We start from the raw sequence: 24,501 nt of genomic DNA, 5'->3' as shown, positions 1-24,501 counted from the left end.
AAAATCAAAATTGTTCATATCTCGGAAACGGCTCAAGTTATGAGGGTGAAACAAAATATGAATATACTCTGCTCGAAGGGACTTTGTTTTTTCTCATTTTACACCAAATTGCACCGCAGGTATCAAACCATGGTCAAATTATATTATAGGTGGGTTAGTGCTGCTCTTATAGTTGAAAATAGAAGGTGGTCACTTAATCATAAAGCAAAAAGACTTGAATTCGAATATTTTCGACGCTCTTTTCGCTAGGACTTTGATTGGCGAAATACAGTGTTTCTTGTTTTCTGTGAGGCCCTTCGAGCAAAGTATATTCATATTTTGTTTCACCCTCGTAACTCAAATATGTTGTACCTTTGGTATAAATATCACAGTAATCAGTATAAGGGCACTTTTCATCCCATTATCCGGCTATACTCTTTGGAGGGCTCGGCAGTAGTTCCAAAATTATCCAAGTTCTAAAGTACATAAGTCCTGATCTATATTGAACCTCACATGCACTAATCCTAAAATGCAAAAATCGCAATATCTTTTTACTGTAGTGCGCTAGTCCAAAAATGCACAAGTCCGAAATTGATTTTCCGTAGCTAACCAACAGGTTGCAGAAGATAAGCGCACATCTCTATATATATTGTGAATAATATTTCAACGTATTTAATATGAAATTGAAAGTAGAAGAAACTACAGATATAGACTATTATTTTAATTTATTACAGAATTACATTTAAAAATATAATATTTTACAATGTTGTGAATGTTGTAACTTCAATTCAAGAAAGTTATCAATTTCTTGTGAAATGTTTAACATTATCCTGGAGAATCTATTTTCAATAAGATACAACTTCATTCGCCAGGTTTGGATCATACTTGAGTCGTCCAGTTCCGAAATGGCTCTTGTCCATTTACAGCAAATCCCAGAAAACTTAGAAAAATGTAGAATCTGCATGTTTTGTAGAATTAGGAATACTTCAATGTGTTCATATGAAAAACTTGAACGTCCTCAAATATTCCCAGTTCTACAAAACGTATCGATCCTAGTCTTTTCCTAGGTTTTCTGGGATTTGATATAAATGAACAAGAGCCATTTGAGAACTGGACGACTCACTTGAGTTGAATAACAATAAACAGAAAATCTTAGAAAAGGAAAAGATAAGGGAAACTTCTTAGTAATAATGGTTTTATTCAGTTTCTCAGAAAGAATAATTTTGCGATAAAATAAACTCCCATATGTGAAACAGTGTGATATGGCATATAATAGAGATGTATGGTATTTACGAAGTGACCAGCAACTCATGATGTTTACAAACTATTTCTCGTTTTACATATTGAATATTGATAAGGATCCTTTTTGCGAGTCACTATAAGAATAGTGATACCAGCAAAGTATAGAGAAAGGAGATGTATTAACTACCTTAACTAACTATCTACCTTTTATGATATTTGAGTCATTTTGCCGGAGAAATTCCTGATATATATCCTAATTTTCACAGGACTTTTTCATAGATACATTTGTGTTTTAAATTTTTTGTACAATGGTTTGTTTTCCAATTCGGAAAAGTTTTAGCTGTAGTATTGCTAAACATTTCGTAAAATATTTAACTATTTGCATGCGTTACTACTTTGACTCAAAGTAACCTGTCAATTATTTTGCAGGTATCATTATTTTGCAAGTATGCATCAAATCAAATAACAAATATTTTAAACAAAAAATAACAAATGAAATGTTTTAATAACACATGTCTTATAAACCTAGAATTAATTAATTAAAATAAGTAAATTGGGGAAATAAATAACTGCAATTATCAACAATCCTAACTAGATAATGGTATTTCGTATCTAGTTCAAATTAAGTTCATCATCATCCCTACGATAATTGAGAAATCAAAATATAAAACATTTAAATACATTTGAACTCAAAATATACAACACAAATGTTATAGCATAAATATATTTAACAAAAGCATAAATATGTTAAATAGCGATGCAATCAAATACATTTAGTTTGTATGCATCGATTAAAACAGATTAAACATATGTAACATATAAATAATTTAAATTCTCCTCGCCTGTCTTGAGTGTGTGTGCTCAGTTTTTATGTTTACTATTTTATGCTTTTGAATCCCTAAGTGAATTTTAAACAAATGAAATAGGACTATTATATAGAAATAGGATTATTATATGAGAATTATAATATTCATAAATAACTCTTCTCAGAAGTAACGTAATGTGAATAAACGGAAACAGTTAAATTCATTGTCTTGGTCTTTGATGATCTATTATTCCATAATATTGCCTTTTGTGTATAAAAGTATAGTTCATCTGACACATTATATCATTAAATGGACGTTTTTTAGAAACATCATAAGCTATCTGTTTGGATATTTTTGTCTGTAAATAGAACTTAGTTAAGCAACAAAGAGTACTGGAATGATGGGAGCAACTGCTTGATAAATATGTTAAAATTACCTATTGTTTGATAATTATGTACTAATTCATTATTCATATAACTATGCTAAATATTGACGTACAATACTGACTAACTTTTATGCACAACTTGAAATAATTACAAATAAGCATAACAATATTACGACTTACAATTACAATACTGTACTGGGCAAGAAAATAAGAACAGTACATCATAAAACATAAGAAAATAATTCTTATTTAGCTTATCGCATTCCCTTTAAGCTTCTTCATCCTCCATTTCACCTTCATATGGAGTTTCTTCAGCAGTAGCTTCTTGGTATTGCTGATATTCAGATATAAGATCATTCATATTCGATTCTGCTTCGGTGAATTCTATTTCGTCCATACCCTCATCAATATACCAATGTAAGAAAGCTTTCCTACGAAACATGGCTGAGAACTGTTCTGATATACGCTTGAAAATTATCTGAATTGCAGTAGAATTACCAATGAAGGTAGCAGACATGCGAAGACCTCTAGGTGGAATATCGCAAACAGCCGTTTTCACATTATTAGGAATCCACTCCACAAAATACTCGCTATTTTTATTTTGAATATTACACATCTGTTCATCAACATCTTTCATGGACATTCGACCTCTGAAAACAACAGCAACTGTTAGATAACGACCGCTTCGTGGATCACAAGCAGCCATCATGTTTTTAGCGTCAAACATCTGTTGGGTAAGTTCGGCTACTGTAAGAGCACGGAATTGCTGAGAACTACGTGAGGTCAGAGGAGTAAATCCAGGAATAAAGAAATGAAGACGAGGAAATGGAACCATATTTACAGCTAATTTACGAAGATCAGCATTAAGCTGACCTGGAAACCGGAGGCACGTGGTAACACCAGACATTGCAAGAGATATCAGGTGATTCAAATCCCCATAAGTAGGCTGTGAAAGTTTAAGAGTTCTTGTACAAATATCATACAGAGCTTCATTATCAATACAATATGTGCAATCAGTGTTTTCTACCAACTGGTGAACAGTAAGAGTGGCATTGTAAGGTTCAACAACAGTGTCTGATATTTTTGGAGAGGGTACTACAGAAAATGTAGAGAGGATTCTATCAGGGTATTCTTCTCGAATTTGAGAAATAGCAAGGGAACCTAAACCAGCACCTGTTCCACCACCAAGCGAGTGAGTCATCTGAAATCCTTGGAGACAGTCACAAGCTTCAGATTCTCTTCTCACGGCATCTATTATTCCATCCAAAACTTCGGCACCTTCTGAGTAATGCCCCTTGGCCCAGTTGTTTGCTGCTCCAGAAAACCCAAAGACAAAATTATCAGGTCTAAAAATACTTCCAAATGGTCCAGATCTCACCATATCCATAGTACCAGGTTCCAGATCTACTAGTATTGCACGAGGTACGTATTTACCAGCACGGGCTTCATTGTAAAATACATTGATCCTCTCCAACTGTAAGTCAGAATCACCTTGGTATGCTCCATTTGGATCGATGCCATGTTCATCGGAAATAACCTCCCAGAACTGAAAATAACAAATATGAATATATTATAGGTATTGAGGATTGCATATGAAACATTAGAGACAACACAGATAATTAAGTATACGGCTCATTGTGTAAATAACCAGAAATATGTTTTTGCAGAATATTTAATACGAGCAGCAAAATTACTATGGGCTACTATTTCTGCAACACACGCAGCTGGTGTGTGTTTGGATCAGTGGAATCAACCCGAAAGTTATACAAAATTTAATATATATATATATATATATATATATATATATATATATATATATATATATATATATATAGGGAGAGAGAGAGAGAGAGAGAGAGAGAAAGTGAAACAGATATAGACATGAAACCATTGTATGCCACACTTTCTTCAATACTATATCAGTGAATTATTCGTAAATTTCCATCTTCTGCGTTTACCAAATAGTAACAAAAACAAATATATTTTGTTGTCAGGATGCAGTATTTGCATTATGCCTTTGAGTCATCATATTCTAATGAACATAACGACACTATATGAACTTTATTCTCCGATTATTTTCTAAGGAACATTTTCCAAGTTGATTGTTTCTCACTTCGTATTCTATTTTTTCCCAAATATTTTTTTAAATACCAGAGCACGATTTCCATGTTTTGGATACCTTTTTTTAAATCACAAGTTTCTTTTTCTGCTCTAGCATGCAGACAATTTCTGGTATCAAAATTTGAAAATTGGCATTGATTTCAAGATAATTGAGAACTTATTGGTCTATCTCACGTCCATAGAGAATTTTCTTCCTGTCAATAAAGTATATATATAGGGTGGCCCAAAAGTAGATATATATACAGTACCGTACTGATCAGCTCATTGCATTTTATATCAATGTTATATCAATTTTATATCAATATTTATTGTTATCCATCAGTTAGACTTAATTTATTATTTGTCTTTAATGCCTTTTTACTTATACAATAAGCTCGGAACAGCCGAAGCAAACAAACACATAAACTAGAATGTTATACTTGATCAATGCAAGGGTGTATACCCACTTTTCGGCCACCCTGTATATCGAAATGCTTCTAATTATGACAAAAATTCCCTTTATCTTTTTTTTCAAAAAAGTGTCAAAAATCCCACAAATGGGACTTTTTCCCACGACTTGGCATCCTTGGTTTGGATTTCATTCAACAATAAATATCGCGTTGGGGAAACATGCTTTCAAGTGCAAATTAAACCTGAAACCACCGAGAATCCGTGGCATGCCCAGAGGGCTGACCGAGCTCAAGCCCTTCCCCCTTAGGGCAGTGATATTGAAAGTGGAGTCTGCTTATATAGACTATGCTCCATTTGTGATCCAGATGTTACGTCTTACTTATTTATTTTATTTATAGCTTTCAGTGTAAGCATATGCGAACTTATAATTTCACTTCAGGTGCATGCATAGGATATTTTATTTGTTGATAACTACTGATCGGATCTACATCAAATTTGGTGGGCAGGTAATCCATCGTCTAAGGGATATTTGGTGGCCGAGCTCGGCTAGGCACGGGCTCATTTCGTAGTAACTAATTTCCTTCTCGGTAATAACAAAGCCGGATCTGAAGAAAATTTAGTGGGCAAGTTGACCATCGTCTCAAAAGTACAGATCGCTATATATGGAGGCCAGACTCGGCGAGGGTGAGGCTCCACTGTGCTTTTAGGTTGTACTTTGTCGATAACTACTGGCCAAATCTGAACGAATTTTTTGGACAAATAGCCCATTGTCTAAGCAATGAAAATCACTATATTTGGCGGCCGAGCTGGGCCAGAGACAAGTTTGACTCGGCAACAGAGGCTTTGTTCCATAGCTTTGTATACCGATAGATTCTGAATTCGGTTCATCGACTATGTTGCCATTTTTATAATTTATCAAAGAAAAACATTGCATAAATAGTTTAAAAAAAATACTTCCCGGAAGCTCCATATACGTATTTAACCCTGCATAAGATTGGAACATTTTAGTTGTGTACAGTATTCTTAATACTATTTTTCGATCTCTTTCTCTGTGGCATATACAGGGTCTCAAAAGTCCCTGACATAAGGTAACTCTGTTATTATCAGAGTTACAACAAACCGTAAGAGAAAAACCGTCTCCAAATATGATGTTTTCAACCTAAAGTGAAGTTTTTTTTTTTTTTTTTTTTTTAATCGAACGAGACGTTTGGGCTGTACCCTCTATGTATCCAATGTAAAATGAAAATGCAACGTTGCCATTTACCTGGACCCACAACATAAGTGAATAAAATTACTGTCTTTTACGCTAACGTGTCGATGGCAGGCCCCATTTCAAACATGCCCCTATTCTAGAGATGCAAGGGCTCGGAAAAAAACCGGCTTTTTTGGAAAAAAACTCGGTTTTTTCTGCTTTGCTTTTTTGCTTGGGAAATTTTGGGCTTTTTTCAAAATACTGCTTTAAATTGATAAAACATACTTTGTATCGCTTCTCTATAACACAAAAAATCATTTAATTAGTGGTTGATGCTGATAATAATATAAAACATCGAAAATAAACTATGAATTTCGAAAAAATATTTCAAACAATTTTTCTTCAACATATTTACATTATGAATTCCACAGGATTAACCAATGTATATAATAAGAATTTTTTAACCTCCTATATACAAAAGTAAGCAGAGTTGGCAAGAACCGTGGTTGTTTTTGAAAATGCCAAAAACCCGTTTTTGGGGGGATGTTTAAACCAGGCTTTTTTGGTTTAAACCAGGCTTTTTTGGTTTAAACCAGGCTTTTTTGAATTAGATTTTTTGCTTTATGTATTTATATTACATATCCACAGAAATAAGTTTTTCGCCTTGATGTTATTATGCAACAGCGGGGTTATGCCGGAAGAACTCCTGTAAGCTTAAAGAAGTGCGGTCAGTAAATTTCTTAAGTTGAGAATCTCCCGCCCTAGCCATTGGGAAAATCCCGTCATTACTTGAAATGTAAGACAATAACGGGAAAATCCTGTTATTGCTTTGCATGTAAAATTTAAAGGTCAACGTACCATAATCAGTACGCTAAAACTGAGGTATTAAATTACAAATTTAGTACCGGTACGTAGATATCATTGAAAGTCCAATCCAAGCTAATGTTGGAAGCTACGTAGTCAATCGATAAATTTTGCCAATTTCTATCAATATATTTAAGCAATATTGGCTTCTTTATAAAACAACACGCATTTAGGCATGCAGAAATATACAATTTGGTTTGTTTCGTATATTTAGGCTTAACATCCTTACGGAATACCGAGGTTATCAAGGAGAAGACTTTCGCTTAAACTGACATCCGAACCGCTACTTGGGTTACGCATGAAAGAAGGTTTGTGGTTCGACCGAGAATTGAACATGGGACACCTTGATTAAAAGGTGAAAGAGAAATAAAACTATTGCAGGTGGTTTGATATCTGGAAACGTTACCATGAAGTTCACACGATTCGCATTTTTCATTCTTTTTATTTTTGTGGTTTAAACCAGTTATTTAAAAAAAAAGTTGGTGTAAACCAGCCAATCCTAAAAGTAAACACTTCTTTTTAAAGAATACACAAATAACTAGCAAAATAGTATGTAGTATTTTTACTTGAAAATATTCCATACCCTCTTTTTGAAACAAAATAAAATTAAAATAAAACGTAAGAGAAATACTTAGATTTATATGATACACTTAAAGGCTGCACATCTAGAGCTTTTGGTTCTGTATATTCTTGAAATTCTACAGTTAAGTTTTATAGAACCACCATCACAGTTTACCCAATCCTCAAGTTTTCTGAATTTTTAACAAGAGGGATTCAACATATCATTACGGAACTCCCCCCCCCAAAAAAAAGACTACGGAATATATTTAAGTTAAGCTAAATACAACTGCACAACAAACATGACTGAGTGATTAGCTTTTGCGCTTCTATCGGGAAGTCCGGGATTCAACCAGCATTCGACCATTCTGACAAAGCTTTTCTTCATTCCATCTGTGAATGTAGAAATAGTGCGTGTACTGTGAGTTGGGCGACTTCCTTTTTTATTGTTCTTAAATCGTTATTATTACTAATTACCAGCAGTGACGGTTTTGCGAAGGTTAGGGGGGCGGTCTTTCGGACTGAAGCCCGTTCCCCAAAGTTACGGAATGTCTGCAACAAACGAAATATCTATTATTTATGCCTTTACTCATAAACTTTAAGCTCCCGTCAAATAAAAATTACGAATGTTTAAAAAAACTAAACATTAGTAAGAAACCCTTCCCAAAATACTTTTCTAAATCCGCCACTGATTCTCAGTATAAAATGATTTTTAAAGTTGTATCCGGAAAATTATTGCTAAACATATAAACGAAATGAAATATTAGTTATGCCTGTACTCATAAACTTCAAGCACTTCCCAAATAAAATTAGGACTTTTTAGGAAACGAAACAATCAGAAAAAACCCTCCTAAAGTACTTTTCTAAACCCGCTACTGATTATTTGTATAAATTGGTATTCAAGGTTGTGTCCGGAAAATTATTGCTAAATCACTTCACAGATACAGTATAACAGAAATGTGGAAGTACGGTTTGACGGATATATTGAAAAACGTACGCTTTGACGGATAAATAGAAAAACGGGCAAGTTTAACTTTTGCGCTAGAAGCTAGAGTACTAAAAGCTCTTAGAAATGAAACACGGATGACAAACTAGAGAAGAAAAAAGATGTCGTTAAAATAAAGTTAAATAGCCTCTAAAATTACCCTTAAATACTACATTCTTCATGTTAGCTTTAATTCGTAAAACATGTGCTCCATCCATCTTGATGGTGAATTTCAGAGCGAAATATCACATTCAGGTCATGGAATTCTTATCTAACTATAGAATATACTATAAGAAAGCTATTTAGATAGAAAAATCATGAAGTTGAAAAAAGCCAAAATTTCCAAAATTCTCGTTTTTTTCCCAAAAAAAGCCGGCTTTTTATGTGAAAAAAACCATCGATTCAAAAAAGCCGGCTTTTTTGCATCTCTACCCTATTCACCATACTCTAACAAACTTTATCCACCTCCTGGTATATAACAACGTTGCATTTTCATTTAACGTTGGGCGCATAAAGAGTGTACAGCACAAACGGTTCGTCCTACTTAAAAACTTTCTTCACTTTAGATTGGAAACATCATATTTCGATACGGTTTTTCCCCTGACATTTTGTTGTAACTCTGATAACAGTTATCCTATGTTAGGGGACTTTCGAGACACCTTGTATATAAAAATTTACTACGTGCAGTTGCGTTAAGAATTAAGCAATAAAATGGATGTCTAAATTTTAAAATCTCTCTCTCTCTCTCTCTCTCTCTCTATATATATATATATATATATATATATATATATATATATATATATATATATATATATATATACGTAGTTCGTCCAGAAAGTAAGTTCCGTTTCAATTTACCTCCGCTGCAGCGCTGCGATCGCAGTTCCGCACATGCGCGGTAGACGCTCTGTATCAAGAAGAAACGTGCGCCATTTGGAGATCGCTTTCAGTCACGTACGCTTTGTTGTGCTTGTTTACAATGTCGGTGTTGATTGAAAATCCCGCCGCTTGTGAAATCAGAGCGGTGATTCTGAATGCGAGGAAAGTGAAACCAAATGAAATTTATCGGCAAATTTGCGATGTTTACTCGCTCTCGGTATGGAATATGGTATGCTTGGCGGTCAACACTTCGACAATGACGACGAGCTGAAAGAAACTGTTTCCAACTGGTTGAAGACACAGGCGGCAAACTTCTATGAAGAAGGTATACAAAACCTTGTGCCACACTATTGCAAATGCCTGCAAAATTTCGGCAGTTATGTGGAAAAGTAGTTTAAGAGTTGTAGAATTTTGTGCAATAAATAATTTTTCTGTGTTTGTACACAATTTAATTTTATTACCAAACGGAACTTATTTTCTGGACGTGTCTCGTATATATATATCATTAAGTTCCTGCTTATCCTCGGGAATTTCGCTTGCAAGGCCACTTACTTCCGGTAGGACCACTAAAATTATTCTGCGTTGATCGATCTGCATTAAAAAGAGATCGAATCATAAAACTTCAAAAAGAAAAAAAATTCAAAATACAGTAGTAAATGAATTCAAGTATTTAGAAGTGTGGATTGATAAACAGTTAATTTAAAAAAAAAAGAAAAGAAGAAACAACATAAAAATCGAAGAACAGTTGCTAATAAATTGTTGACAATTGCAACAAGATATTTTAGATTAGACGAAAAGTTTTTTTTAAAAAAAAAAAAATTAAATAACAAAACAATTTTAATGGCAAATTTACAATATTGTGTAGACATATGGGACAGGATTTTTATGAATAAAAAATTAAAATAAACCATAATTAGGGTGCAAAGATTAATTTTAACAAGAAAATATAACATTAATTCCTCATAATCACCGTCTCCTTTAGCCTAGCCGACATAATCGTGGGACGTAAAACTCAAAAATTTCATTTTTTTTTCAAAACAATCCCAGCCGAAAATATAAATTTTAACATATGAAGAACCAATACATTCCAAATATTTAGAAAATGTATATAAACTTGCATCAAGAATGAATGAACAAAAAATAGTGGAAATTACAGGACAAATTCCACAAACAGATAACGACATTGAAAAAATAATATCAAAATGTCAAAATGAATGGAAAATTCCCATAAAGGGGAAAAAGGTAGGAATATCATTCCAAATCTAAAAGTACAGGGAAATATAATCACGGGATTGATAGAATATATTTCAGGTGATGAATCATTGAAAATGGACCTAAGACTAAACATAATTACGATAAAGCACATATGGTGGTTAACACAAGAGCACGTGTCTTGGAATGTGATATATACAAATTACAAACAATAAAATAAAATAACTAAGAAATAAATTAACACACGAAAAAACTAAAACAATAGATAATAATCAAAAACTCGAAAACCTTCATACAATATCGAGACATGTTTTAAGAAAACTGGAAAGAAGGACAAAATGAAAGAAGAAATAGATAAAACCAAATTTCTATACTCGAAAATGTTTCTAACATTTAACCCTTTAAAACAAAGAAATCTGGTAAAGAACATACAAGGTGCGTCTGAAAAGTTGGGCGTATTGTGCCATATGTTAAAAAATGCGCTGGTGAGGACTTGGTGCCTGTGTATACGTATTGAGAGACATGTCAACAAACGCTCCTGTCGTGCAAATAACCGAAGTGAAGCAATGGTGTACCTGCGATCAAGGTAACGGAGTCAGTGTGAGAAATCGTGTCATTGCAAAATGGAGCACAAAATTGAGCAATGCGTTACCATGATATTTTCCTACAAAATATGGAAAATGGCGATGGAGAGTGATGGAATGTTAGTGCAAGTGTTGAAGCAGTGACTAGAAATTGTGTTTGAGTGGTTTAAACATTTATAGACGAAAAGGAAAGTGGCGAGAATGAGCTGAGTTCAGGTTGTCCGTCAACAAGCACAGTCCGAGACAACATCGAACGAGTGCGACGGATGCTTGGAGATGATCGGCAGTTGTCTTTAAGAATGACAGCAGAATAGTTTATAAACAAAGACAGTGTAAGCGCTATTGTTCACGAAGATTTGAAAAAGCGGAAATTATGTGCCCAGCTTGTACGACATACACTGACAGACGAGAAGAAACAAACTAGGATGAAAAAGTTTGGAGATTTTATCGACATGTCTGACCAGAATCCAAGTTTTCGGAAACCATCATTACAGGAGATGAGATCTTGTGCTACCAATACGATCCGGTGATCAAGCGACAGTCAATTGTATGGTCTTCATCGTCTTCCCCGCCTCTCAAATAATGTCGGCTGATAAATTCCAAGATTAAGATGTTAATCGCCTTTTGCGATAACAAGGGCTTGATCCATCATGAATTTCTATCCGAGGGTCAAACTGTTAATGCGGTAGTTTACAAGGGAGTTTTGAAACGGCTAGCAGGTTCGGCCAGAACTGTATCGGAGTGGACAGTAGAGTTTTCTCTACGACAATGGCAGTCCGCACACTGCGATTCGCGTGCTCAACTATCTCGCTTAACGCAAGGTGACTGTTTTTCAACACAATTCTTATTCTCCAGATTTCGCGCTGGCAGACTTCTTTTTTGTTTCCCCGCCTTACGCTATCGTTGCGGATATCTAGCAACGTGTGATTACAGTGCTTCGAGCGTTTCCACAAGAAGCGTTTGCCGACAGTTTCCAACAGCTTCAAAACCAATGTCAGAAGTATGTTGTAGCTAATGGTGATTACTTTGAAGGCCAGTAAGGGTAGTTTGTTTGTAACTCTTGTTTTCTTTATACTCTGAGTCCATTCAGAACAGCTTAATACTTCACGTTCTAGAGTGTAGTGTAATGTAGTGAGTGTAGTTTTAGTGTTTCGTTATGTCATTTTAATGTGTTTTGTTTTGTAAAGTGTAAGATGGAAAATAACAATAAAATACAAATAAATAAAATAGTTGTATAGGAAATAACAAATAGAACATCTGGTGGCCTGCTTGGTAGCAAGTAAATGCCGTGTAAGCCGTGTTCTTTTCATTGAAGTCTGTGTGTAGGTTGGTGTCGTCGATATTAGTCTAACAAGTCAAAAAATGTTCTGAGAAACATTTAAATAAAGTCTTATTTAGAATTACTTCAAAATACTATTCGAGCTGAATATTTTTTTTTTTTTTTTTACTAGAAGAGCAAATAATACACGGCCTAATTTTTAATTCAACCTCCATTAAGCCACCAGAGGTAAACAAACCACTTGAGTCGATGAAGCATGGTAAGACAAAGCTGTTCATTGAACATCGACCATGCCTCACACTGATAGACAGTTTGTGCCATTCAATCATATGAAGTAACAAGTTTGAAAACACGTAGAGTGTAATCGAAGCGCCCAAAAGTAAACTACATCTTTCTACATCTTTCACGAACCCACACGATACCTGTGTTCATCAAAATTGTCGACAAATTTTCACCTTAGCTACTCTTGTCGTGTGCATCGGTAAGTCATTTAAACTCTCTGCAGCATTTGTGCAAACAGCAATCACTTAAAAAGTTTCTACTGTAATCGTTACTCATTCGATGATGAATTGTGGCTGTATTACGTTCTTCTGCCCGGGGAAATGTGTATTACATTTCGTAGTTTACACTAGGCGTGCGTTTCAATTGCATTTGATGTGTTTTCAGTTGCTACTGTGCTCGTTATTTTACAATAATTGGATGGTAGAGTCTGTCTATTGATATGAGGGATGGGGACGTCCAATGAACAGCGTTGTCTCATTCCCATTTCGTCAACTTACGTTGTTCTCCTCTGGTGGTTTAGCGGAAGTTGAAGAAAAGAAGAGCCCTCGTACTTTATGATACGTTTTCTCCGAAACATTAATCTGGCCATATGCGTTTCTCGAAAGTATTCCTCGGAACAGTGAATTATTTTATGTAACTCCGGGACCAGGAATTTCTCCATTTACTCTTATTATGGGAACATCATTTCTCTAAGCCAATGCTTCAAGCCTCCTGATTGGCTGCAGTGCTCCTATTGAAAAGGAACCAGTAATAGTGAATGTGTGAATTGTGTGCTCTTTATTCTAATCAATAAAACTGCTTTTAATGATCTTGTTTATTACATAGAGCTTATATTAAGTGTTTTCCCTTGGCGACCTTTAGAGTGCGGCACATTATCTGCAAGTGCTGTGCGATTCGGTTCAGTGAACAACTTGATTAGAATTGGCAAAAGATAACATTAGAAATGGAATATATACAGATGGTGATCAGAAAAATGGAAACACCTGAACGAAATTGAAACTTACCACATTAATATGGTGTCGGGCCACCTTTCGCCTTCAGAACAGCCTTGATGCGATGTGGGATGGAGACATAGAGGTCGTGAATGGTAGCAAGTGGAATTTTACACCATTCCTCATGCAGGGCATAGGCCAATTCTGTGAGAGAGAATGGAGGTGGAAATCGTCCGCGGAGTCGTGTTTCCAAGACGGACCACAGATGTTCTGGGGATTAGGCGGGCCAGGGGAGGTGTTGAACTTCATCCCGATGTTCCTCAAACCACGCTGCAACAACGCCAGCTGTGTGAATGGGTGCATTATCATCCTGGAAGATGGCATCATTGTCCGGGAACAACATCCCGGACCATAGGATGCAAGTGGTCTCCTAAAATTTCGACATAATCGTTGGCAGTGATTTGTCCGCTAAGTGTGACCACAGGACCCAATGAAAACCATGGTATGGCGGCCCACAGCATCACCGAGCCACCGCCATGTTTCACAGTTGGGCGGAGACACTGCAGATCATAAGCTTCTTTGGGCGTTCTCCACATATAAACACGGCACGCTGGGAATAGAGTGAAGGATGACTCATCCGACCATATCACACGTTTCCAGTCCTCAACGGTCCAAGTTGCATGGTCGCGACACCATTTGCGGCGTGCGAAAGCGTTATGGTCCCTAATGAGCGGTTTGGCCCGTGCAACACGACCCCGCAAGTTCATGTCATGTAATTCGCGGCGGATTGTGATTGTCGAAACAGGGTGGGGTAGGTGCTGATTGAGTTCCTCCGTGGCACGACGGTTCTGCGGAACAATGCGCTTTAATACCCCGGCGGCACTCATGATTTTCTTCCGCCCACTGTTCCTCTTCCCCGATGTGGTTTTCCTGTTCGTTGTGTAGGCCGTCATCACCTTCGACACTGTCCCACACGACACACCTAACACAGTAGCCACTGCCGTCACACTCACTCCACATAACCGCGCACCAACAATTTGCCCTCTTTGAAAATCTGAGAGGTCTCCCATTTTATACTACCACCGTCTGCTGCAGCCACTGGACACTGCTGTTCCACTGCGCCTGACGTAGTATGGAGACCGACCTAACACACCACCACCAGCGGTCCGCCGCTGCGGGCGCCACGACACCACTGCCAACCCATACATCTGACGTGTTGCCAACTACAGGTGTTTCCATTTTTCTGATCACCATCTGTATATATATAATGTCTTTCTTAACTAAAAATTAAAACTAATGAATTATTCAGATATAAATATTAGCATTCTTTTTCTTAGAATCATTGAAAAATGTATCGTATCTTACAAGAGTGCCAATCCCATCTTCTTAAGAACTTAGATGAAAACTACCGTATTCTCTCCACCGTATTCACCATCCTGTCCCACAAATCTATAATTTTCCAAATTTATTGTATTAATAAAAATTGTCCCCCGAAATGATCTCATGGACGGAACCTGCGCCCTAAAACCCGCCTCCACGTTCTCTAGGCAATCTCATGCTACATACTTCCATCAGGGGCTAGGAATGTAGCCTTTATCGTATTCTCACTCAGCACGCAAAGTAGGCTTGTGTATGGTACAACACTTGTAGATTAACAATCTGGTGGCTTTATTGTCTAATAGCAAGAATGAAATAATAATTTTAATTTCGATTTATATTACATTAATATGGTTATTATTAAAAGTGTTTATGATTTCAATTCAAAGGAAAGGTGCTATTTAAGATGAAAAAAAGAAAAAACGGAACGCTAAACTCTAATTACCATTCAGTTGACGTTCTTTACAAACTGTACTACTTGCCTATCTAAGTCCCTACGTGCCGTAATCTCGGTCTCGACCGTAAGGAAAACACGGATGGTATATTGAGCGATATCTAACTGCTGGAAACAGCACGGTGGCTCATTGGTATAGCGTTTGTCTCTGGTGCGTGGAAGTCTTGTTTCGATCCCCGGCCAAGTAAGTTTGTCGTGGACAAGATCGTGCCCGTGGGTTTTCTCTGGGTACTCCTGTTACCTTCTACATTCTCATTTCACCAATTTCCCATAATCATTCTTTGCCTTAATCATCTGTCTCCTTTCTCGTAAAAGGTGTTCCTCTTCTTCAAGTGACCAAGTGGTGACGAGTATTCCTGTCTCTGCTTCATGTAGTAACTCGTAGTAGAAGAGCACGTGGGTTTGTTTATAAATAAAAATGAAAGAAAACATGATGTTTACGAACATACAATATGATATTACAATATTGTTGATTGCAAACTGTATGCTAATGATGATTAAGAACCTATTTGTAACTAAAAGTTAAGAAGAATATAGGCGTTCAGAACAGTAGCCAGAACACTTAAGGCAGAAGGGAGGCGAGATTAGGCCTACTTTCGGGAAAGATTGAGTTAACATTTACAGTTTATAACTACATAGAAATAAATGTTATTATACTGTATAAAATACAATTTTTCTTAATAAGTTACGGTACCGGTACGGATTGAAATACATTGAATGAAATAGGACAGTTTAATGTAATTTAGCGACTTCTGAAAATTGAACATTAACTACAAAATGAATATACAAGTCGATCAAATGAGTATGAGACTATCTGTCTTCAAAAGACCAAACCATCAGAAACTTTCATGAAAAGAAAAAAGGGGAAGTGGTGGAGCAGTCAGATGAACAATGCATAATGTAATGGTGCCTTCGCCAAAACACTTGAATTTCTGAAAACAAGTAATATTCGATTCCGTCCTGTCCATCCCTCCTTCAGGGAAGGACGGAATCGTTGTCAAGCCAATAATATCAAACACTTCTGACGTAACAGAGCCAGTTAAGTTTAATAATAATAATAATAATAATAATAATAATAATAATAATAATAATAATAATAATTATTATTATTATTATTATTATTATTATTATTATTATTATTATTATTATTATTATTATTATTATTATTATTATAGACTCTAATAATAAACTGTCTTGTCTTGTATAGAAGAAACGATACTTAACTATTGATTTAGGTTCTCTATTTTGACCAACAATTAAACAGGGACATTTTTCTTGGAATGAAATATTCGATTAGAATTTCCTGATTGCTTATTTTATATATATATATATATATATATATATATATATATATATATATATAACACGTTCCGAGGTTAAGGGAGACCATGATGAACTGAATGATAATGGTGGAATGATGAATGTGGGAGAACTCCGAGAAAACCTAAGCGCACTGTATCTGTACACCACAAAGTCACTTTGACGGAAGCTGGGATCGATACAGGGACGCAACGTGCCAGAGGTGTGCACTTGATCACCAAGTAACCGTGGCCCGAGGAGATATGAAGTATGCAAGATTTGCGAAAGGGACCGCCAGGTAAACAAGGGTGGGAACGACTTATAAACGAACAACTGAAATTTACAGAATGGCGGTAAACCACCCTGCCCGTCCCCTAACTGCAAATCTGGGACGTTATGCTTTTATTTCTATCTGCTTTTACACAGCGAAGACTTTTAATTCAAGTTACACTCATTTCCTTCATATTCTACCGAAAAATATGTAATTGTATCTTCAATTTTTTTTTTTTTTTTTTTTTTTTTTTTTTTTTAAAGCAACGGTCGATTCTGTTTTGGGACATCTAAAAATACAGTTTGAATCAGATTATTGATATTGGGGGATAAAATGAATTCCAATATGACATAGATATCGGAGTTCAATAATTTAAAATGAGACAATGATATCCCCATCTTCACCCCCCCCCCCACAACACACACAAATATGATTATCTGCCAATATTAATAAAGAAGGAATTTATCAAATCAATAAACTTGGCAACAATAACTAAATTAAGGATATAGCCTTGTCTGAGATATTTAATCTTTCCGAATGAGTTTCAGTATTCGGACAAAGTACAAAAAGTATTTTACCTTGTATATGTAGAATGTAAGACTCTGCCAGTTCATACATGACTTCGTTTACGTAGTTAGTATAATAACGTCTCCAAATTTATCTCTGACCAGAGGTAAAGTGAGGGGGAATGAGGGGGACGCCGTTACCCCAGTTCCAAAAAATATCTACAACGTCCTCCCACTTCCTAAAAAAATTACAATGGGCAAAGATAGGCACGGAGAACAGCGTGACGTCATGGGTTCCCCTACCTTTTCAGACCCATTTTTACTTCTGTCACTGACGACGAACTGAAGGGTATAAGGATACAACTGCAAGTGACAACTACAAGGACTATAAAATAGTCGAACTCGGCGACAGTGAAAACATGGAACAAGAGTTTTAGGAATGATCAAAAAATGGATCAAAAGCTTGCGATCTTGGCCAAAAATTCTATAAATGATCCAAAAAAAGGCATCAAAAGAATTTGATCTTGGCTAAAAACTGGGTTTTGGGTCAGGAGCCACAACATTTTTGAACGGACCCTAAGCCGAATTTTCGTTTTTCTTTGTTTCTTTCTTTACGGGATAAGCACAGTAAGTTAAGTGATAGAGTTCGGCTGCAGTGGTGTATTTAAGGGGGAAGCTTCTGGGCTTAATCCCCCCGAAATTTTATTTACTATTTTAAAGTAAATGAAATATCTTACAGAAGTTTCACATTTCCTGGAATATAGTTAGCAATCCCCCCCCCACACACACACACACGAAACAAAATCGTAAATACGCCACCGGCTACACTCTATCTAGTTCTCGAGATAGAGGGCGTACAAGAACATTTTTGTTTGAATGAAATATATTGGACTTTTTGGATCAGGGGCTACAAAATTTTGGAACGCCCCTAAATAGAGTTTTTTTTTTTTTTTTTTTTTTTCAGAATAAGCACATCATACTGAGTTAAGTGATAGTTTGGGTTTTGCTAAAATGTATATAGTTCTCGTAGCTGGAGGAGTAGGAGTTATAAAATAGGCTATGATACACTTAATACTGAATTACATTACTTTAGATTAATATAATCTTTATCAATTACTGTATCATATCGTCGCATGAGAACCAGAGGAACGTAGCTCCATTTTCGTAGGTTTACAGGAGAGAGGACAAAAATATTATTTTCTTAGAAAGATGTGTTTTTAATAAGATGATAATTGAGCTGCATTACAACTGATGATCGACAAGGAGAACAGATGGCGTTATGTTCCATTTACACCAAGTTGGGCTTTCAAAATTATGTCCAAACACGAAGAAAACGAAAACTACATTTTTGGAGTTACGTTCCTCTGTTTCTCATGAGACAATATGTTACATTATTCTTTATCACTTTATGCAAATCGTTTGTAAGTCAGGTAAGGTACTAATTCAATCAAAATCAGGACTGGTAAAAAAATCCAATATATTTCATTCAATCAAAAATGTTTCTTTTGTTTGTTTTCTTTTATGTAATTTACAAGCAGAGAGAGCACCATACCAATTTGTCGGAGAAGAGGTATTATGTTATTTATATATATCTTTTTTGTTTAACGTCCTACGATTAACCTAAGGGAGATGTGATAACGATAGTGAACGAAATGGTGGAATGAAGAAAGTAAAAAAAAAGGGAGAATTCAGAGAAAATCCACACACGCCGTGTTTGCTCACTACAAAGCTCACTTGACTTATACAAGGGAGGATCATAAACTAAGTTATAAGGCAGATATTAATGGAATTTCGTCTGTTATAAAGGAACGAGGAGTGTGCGGTAAATTTACTAAATGGAGTTGATAAATGTGTAGAGTTTCAGCCATCGTCAACTACGGCGCTAGTTGGAGGTAAAGACACATGACAACTCGTTTGGGAAACTGGTCTCGCGAAGGAGTCCTCTCAGTTATTCGATTTGTGTGGGCGAAACATGTAATATGTCACCGGCAGCCGGTAGAGATTTACGAACAGACTGTAATATCACATCAACATGTCGCAGAATTGTGTCAAAAGTTTGCGACTGGTAGAGAAAACGTCACAGACGAAGAGCGCAAATGGCCGACCCAGCACGACATCTGATGGCAGAGTTGTGAATCTTGTTCGGATGCGTTAATCACATTGTGTACGATATTCTGCTTCAGACGAGGAGATGAAACACTTCGTGACAACGTGGCTGAACATGCAATGACAGGATTTTTACTCAGAGCGCATCTTCAAACTTATTCCACGATGAGATATGTGCCTCAACTCATATGGAGACTATGTCGAAAAATAATGCAATGCATGTACTATCTGTTTGCTGTATTGGTTGCATGAAATAATACACACACGTTTCACTGCAGGCTTTGTAACCTTAGTTTCTGATCACTCCTCGCAGATATCTGTTGCTATAGACGTGTACGTGTATATGACCACGATTTCCACTATAGTATAAGCCAGCGTTTCCCAATCTTTTTCAACTTGCGGCACACTACGGGTGTAACTTGAATTTTCGCGACACTCATAGATATTATTATTATTATTAATAATATTATTATTATTTGCAAATATAAAATACCATGGTCATTTTTTCTGTGATTACTGATTTCCTTCTCACAGAGATGAAAGCTCGATCACTGGTTTTCCCCTATGCTAATTCATTATGCTTATTTTTTATTCTAATTTTAAAATAGGAAACAATTGCAATGAAATATACGAGTCAGATTTTTAAAAATACGCTTTCTTTTTCGAAAACTGTATCCAACCTTTCACTAAGAACGAAGATTACTAAATAACGAACGAACAAACAAATGTCTTGTACATTTAACTTTGCTGTTTTAACCAAAACCGGTGCATATTATTGCAACCACACAGCTTGCGATGCGTCGAAGTCAAAACACAGCTGTTGAACAAAGTGTTGTTCTGTCATTTACTTGCGAATGAATGTTCTATGAACGTTCATTTGACGCGTACCGTACAAGAGCTTCCATTTCTCGGTGTTAGTGTGACTCTCAATTGAAGCGTAACATAGCAGCTAACCGTGGAAATGTGTACGAGCCGAAATACTGTCTGCTACACAGTAATAGATGTAGAATAATATATTACAATTACAGTATTTTTTTTCCGTGGTAGAAATTCATAGTAATGTGAAATACAAAAATATACATTTTTTCCTGTCTTGCAATTTGGTTACTATAGAATTAATAATTTTGTTTCGATTTTCTCGCGGCACACCGGTTGGCAAACGCTGGCATAAGCCATTATTTTAAAATAAAGATGCTTTAAACAAAACTTGTTTTAGTTTGTTATTTGATTACAGAAGAGAGCCGCTGCGCCCATGCAGTGTAGCTGTAGTTTAGCGAACCTTATACGCGCCTTCCCACAAGAGTATTCTGAGTATTGGTCCAGAAAAATAACGAAAGTATTTTACGAAAATTTATTCATTTTCGTCATTAAATATATTTTTGTTCACTCAATAAATGGAGCAATGCATCGAGCAATTTAGCTGGCAAGTCATTCCGCCTCTGCTTGCAACATATCTCTAGATCTCTAGATCAATTTAAGAATGAATCACCGATAGATTTCTATGGCAGAACATTTACAACATTCGTCTGTCATTGCTCAGGTTTCGAACTACTTGGAGGAAGGTAAATACGAGGCGCATCCAGAAAGTAAGTTTCCCACGCGTCCCATAGCTAGGAAATGGTATGTTGCGCGAAGCGACTACCTGTACGTGAGAGAGTAAGGCCCTAGCATGGCACATGCACTAGTGGAACTTCCCTAGTACTCTCAGTAGCGTCGCGGCAGTTGTTGAAGATGAACGTTCCTATTTCAGCTCCCGCCGCGTGTGAAGTGCTAGCAGTGATAAAGGTTTTGAATGCACAGGGCATAGCACCAATCGAAATCTATCGTTAGCTGTGGCAGGTCCATGGGCTTAACGGCATGAGCAAGCAGTTCCTGCCAAGAAGTTTTGTGTTGAAGCAACTGACTCTAGAGCACAAAGCAAGGCGCACAGGGTCAGCATTGACAATTTTGCAACGATACAGCTGACAATGGATTTCAATCGGTGCTATGCCCTGTAAATTCAAAAACTTTATCACTGCTCGCACTTCACACGCGGCGGGAGCTGGAATAGGAACGCCAATCTTCAATCACTGCCACGACACTACTGAGAGAATTAGGGAAGTTCTGCTGGCGCATGCGCCATGTTAGGACCTTACTCTCTCACGTACACGCAGTAGCTTCGCGCAACATTTGGTTTCCTACCTATGGGACGCGCGGGAAACTTACTTTCTGGATGCGCGTCGTATTTTAAATATTAATATAAAGGTTAGAAATTCAATTTTCAATGATCAAGTACACATCTCTCCTACGAAGTGCTTGGGCTCAATCCTCCTCAAATCGACTATTCATCCCTAAAACAGGAGAAGAAACTGGAGTTCGATGTGACAAGACCAGATAATGTGCGGCTCAATGGAAACTTTACTCATGACCCTCTACCCACCGTGACCCACCCTGATCCATTCTGAACCACCTTGACCGACCAGCCACACTGATTCACAACCCACCAAAGCCCATCGTCATCAACCCTGGCCCATGACCCTATTCTCCACTGAGTAGAGTTTAAACTTGTAATAAAACAAGGCTGAAATTATCACTAATCGGAGTTTGAATTTTTACGGTCAACCGTTCAAGCACCGCTCTGTTACAATACCGGTGGTTTGACCTGGAAAAGGCCTTGAAAGTAAAACGTAGACAAATTCACCAGTGTTCAGAAGATGCTACTATGCACTGAGCAGAGTGGGTCGTAGTTGATCGGAGTAGATCGGTGGTTCAGAGTAGATCATGGTGAGTGGTGGATCGCAGTGGGTCACGTCCTGTTGACTCACAACTCACTGTCCACTCACAAATCTTGACCCACGACCCACTCCATCTTTGGACAAAACCAAGAGAGCTGATTTGCTTTGCAGACTAGATTTTTATCAATTTCGGAACTCTCTTAGAGTTCTTAAAAACATCATTATGGTGTAAGTAATGTCCGATTATAAGATTTTAATGAAAAATTGTCACTCCCACCCCCACAAAAACTCATAGGCAGAAGCTACCCCCCAAACAAGCATGTTGGCATCTCTCCATGAATAGACTGAAAACAATATGTATGATCTAATTATATAATATTCCTTCTTTAAACTATGAAATTATTGGGTTAAGTTTAGAGTTACCCCTCCGCTTTTTATAAAAATCAGGAAAATTTACAGGAGAAATGAGGTAAGAAATGATAATTTGAAGTTTTTATTTGATGTTTAGGAATGTAAGTTCAGCATGAGAGTTATGTTTAATACGAGAAAAGATATGTGGAAGTTAGTACTATTTGCCGGATGCGGAAGGTTTCAAGATGTGAAATAAATAATCATTACGAAACATCTTTGTCTAAAGTTTAATGTGAGTTAATTTTGTATACTAGATTACTTGAAGGATTTTACATCGAAGTACCAGAAAATAGTTTTTGTTATCGTGAACGTATCTAACAGAAGTAAAAGTAATTAATTTGGTGAAATACGAGATACATTTAATGAACTTTTGTAATGTTATTAATGAATAAACTTACAATTGAATTTCTGCTTCGATGCTAGTATTTTTTTAAAAATAAAATATGATAAATGAATGGATTCGAAATTTTGACTAAGATATAGCAAAAAACATTATAGATTTGTTTTACTCGGAACAAGCTTTTTTTTTTCTTATCGAAACATTAATTAGGTTGATTACAACACAAGCTTATCACATAGACATTACCATGATTTTTGGAAGTTACGCTTAGGTTGGGTTGGCTTACTTTTGTTTTCGATCTACACTGTTCGAAAAAAAAAAAAAAAAAAAAAGAATTAATGAGGATATGCAATGTTTATAAATTTACAGCTAGTAGATAATTATAGGTAATTGTCTATTGGAACATGTTATTCCCCATTTACTGCTCGGATTTTTATGATTTGTTTCCATGATTCACCACGTAGTGAAATTTTTGGGTAAGAGTGCATTTTGTGCAGAACATTCATAGAAACCGATACAATAAATTGCCTTACAAGCAATTACACTTTGTTCATTTTAACAAAATGGGTACAACTTCATGAATCCTAAGCTAACCCGACCCTACCTTACTTATTCCTTATTGTTGCGTCATGTCAACAACGTGGCAAAAGCATTTGCTGTGTATAAAATCCACTCTTGCTCATTTTTGTAATCCGAACAATGAACCGGAACATTGAATCATGTTTGCCATAAACTATAACTGTTCCATGTCATAGTAAGAACATTATATGCCCGCAGTAAATACTTTTTGATTATATTGTTTTCCCAGCACAATATTCCGTACTGTATAAATGGCAGAATATTTCATGTAGTTTTTTAAAATTATATTATTTATTTCATGAGATTATAGATGCCATATTTAATTTGCAAATCTCTTTCGTCAAATGGGTATGCTAATATTCAGTTGTGATTGTTTTCTCATTTTGTGCAGAAAGCTCAGTAACAATGTCATAATTTGTTTTGAGATCTTATGAAATAACTATTGTTTAATATAATACCAAAAACAAATTTATTATTTTCGTATAAAGCATTATTATAGACTACTAAATTAGACATCATAATAGTAGAAAGAACAGTTCGTTAACAACGACCTAGATATTTAATAATTATTCAACAATTAAAATAATACACTAACCTTTGCTCCGACTTGATTTCCACATTGTCCGAACTGAATATGAACTATTTCACGCATGATAAAGTATAATATACAATATTTACTCGTTACACTATATCGAGTACTTGCTAAAGTAGTTTATAACCTGAAAACAGTGTTACCAGCTGCTTCTTTCATTTC

At 36.0% G+C, this 24,501-nt stretch overlaps 1 protein-coding gene across 1 annotated transcript; it reads right to left on the bottom strand.

The window, feature by feature from the left end:
- Window positions 1-687: 687 nt before the first annotated feature.
- Window positions 688-24,477, bottom strand: LOC145686560 (tubulin beta-4B chain-like). Its single transcript, XM_081759999.1, has 2 exons — window positions 24,343-24,477; window positions 688-3,958 (listed from the first exon to the last, which is right to left on the bottom strand). Exons 1-2 carry the CDS (start codon window positions 24,397-24,399, stop codon window positions 2,681-2,683), a joined length of 1,335 nt encoding a protein of 444 aa, XP_081616125.1. The 5' UTR covers window positions 24,400-24,477; the 3' UTR covers window positions 688-2,680.
- Between the last annotated feature and the right edge of the window lie 24 nt (window positions 24,478-24,501).

This window comes from Thermobia domestica, chromosome 5 (genome assembly GCF_964235325.1).
Source record: "Thermobia domestica chromosome 5, izTheDome1.hap1.1, whole genome shotgun sequence".
NCBI classification, from domain to species: Eukaryota; Metazoa; Arthropoda; class Insecta; order Zygentoma; family Lepismatidae; genus Thermobia; species Thermobia domestica.
The sequence above is the reverse complement of the archived record's forward strand: the minus strand, read 5'-3'. Positions and strand labels throughout refer to the sequence as shown.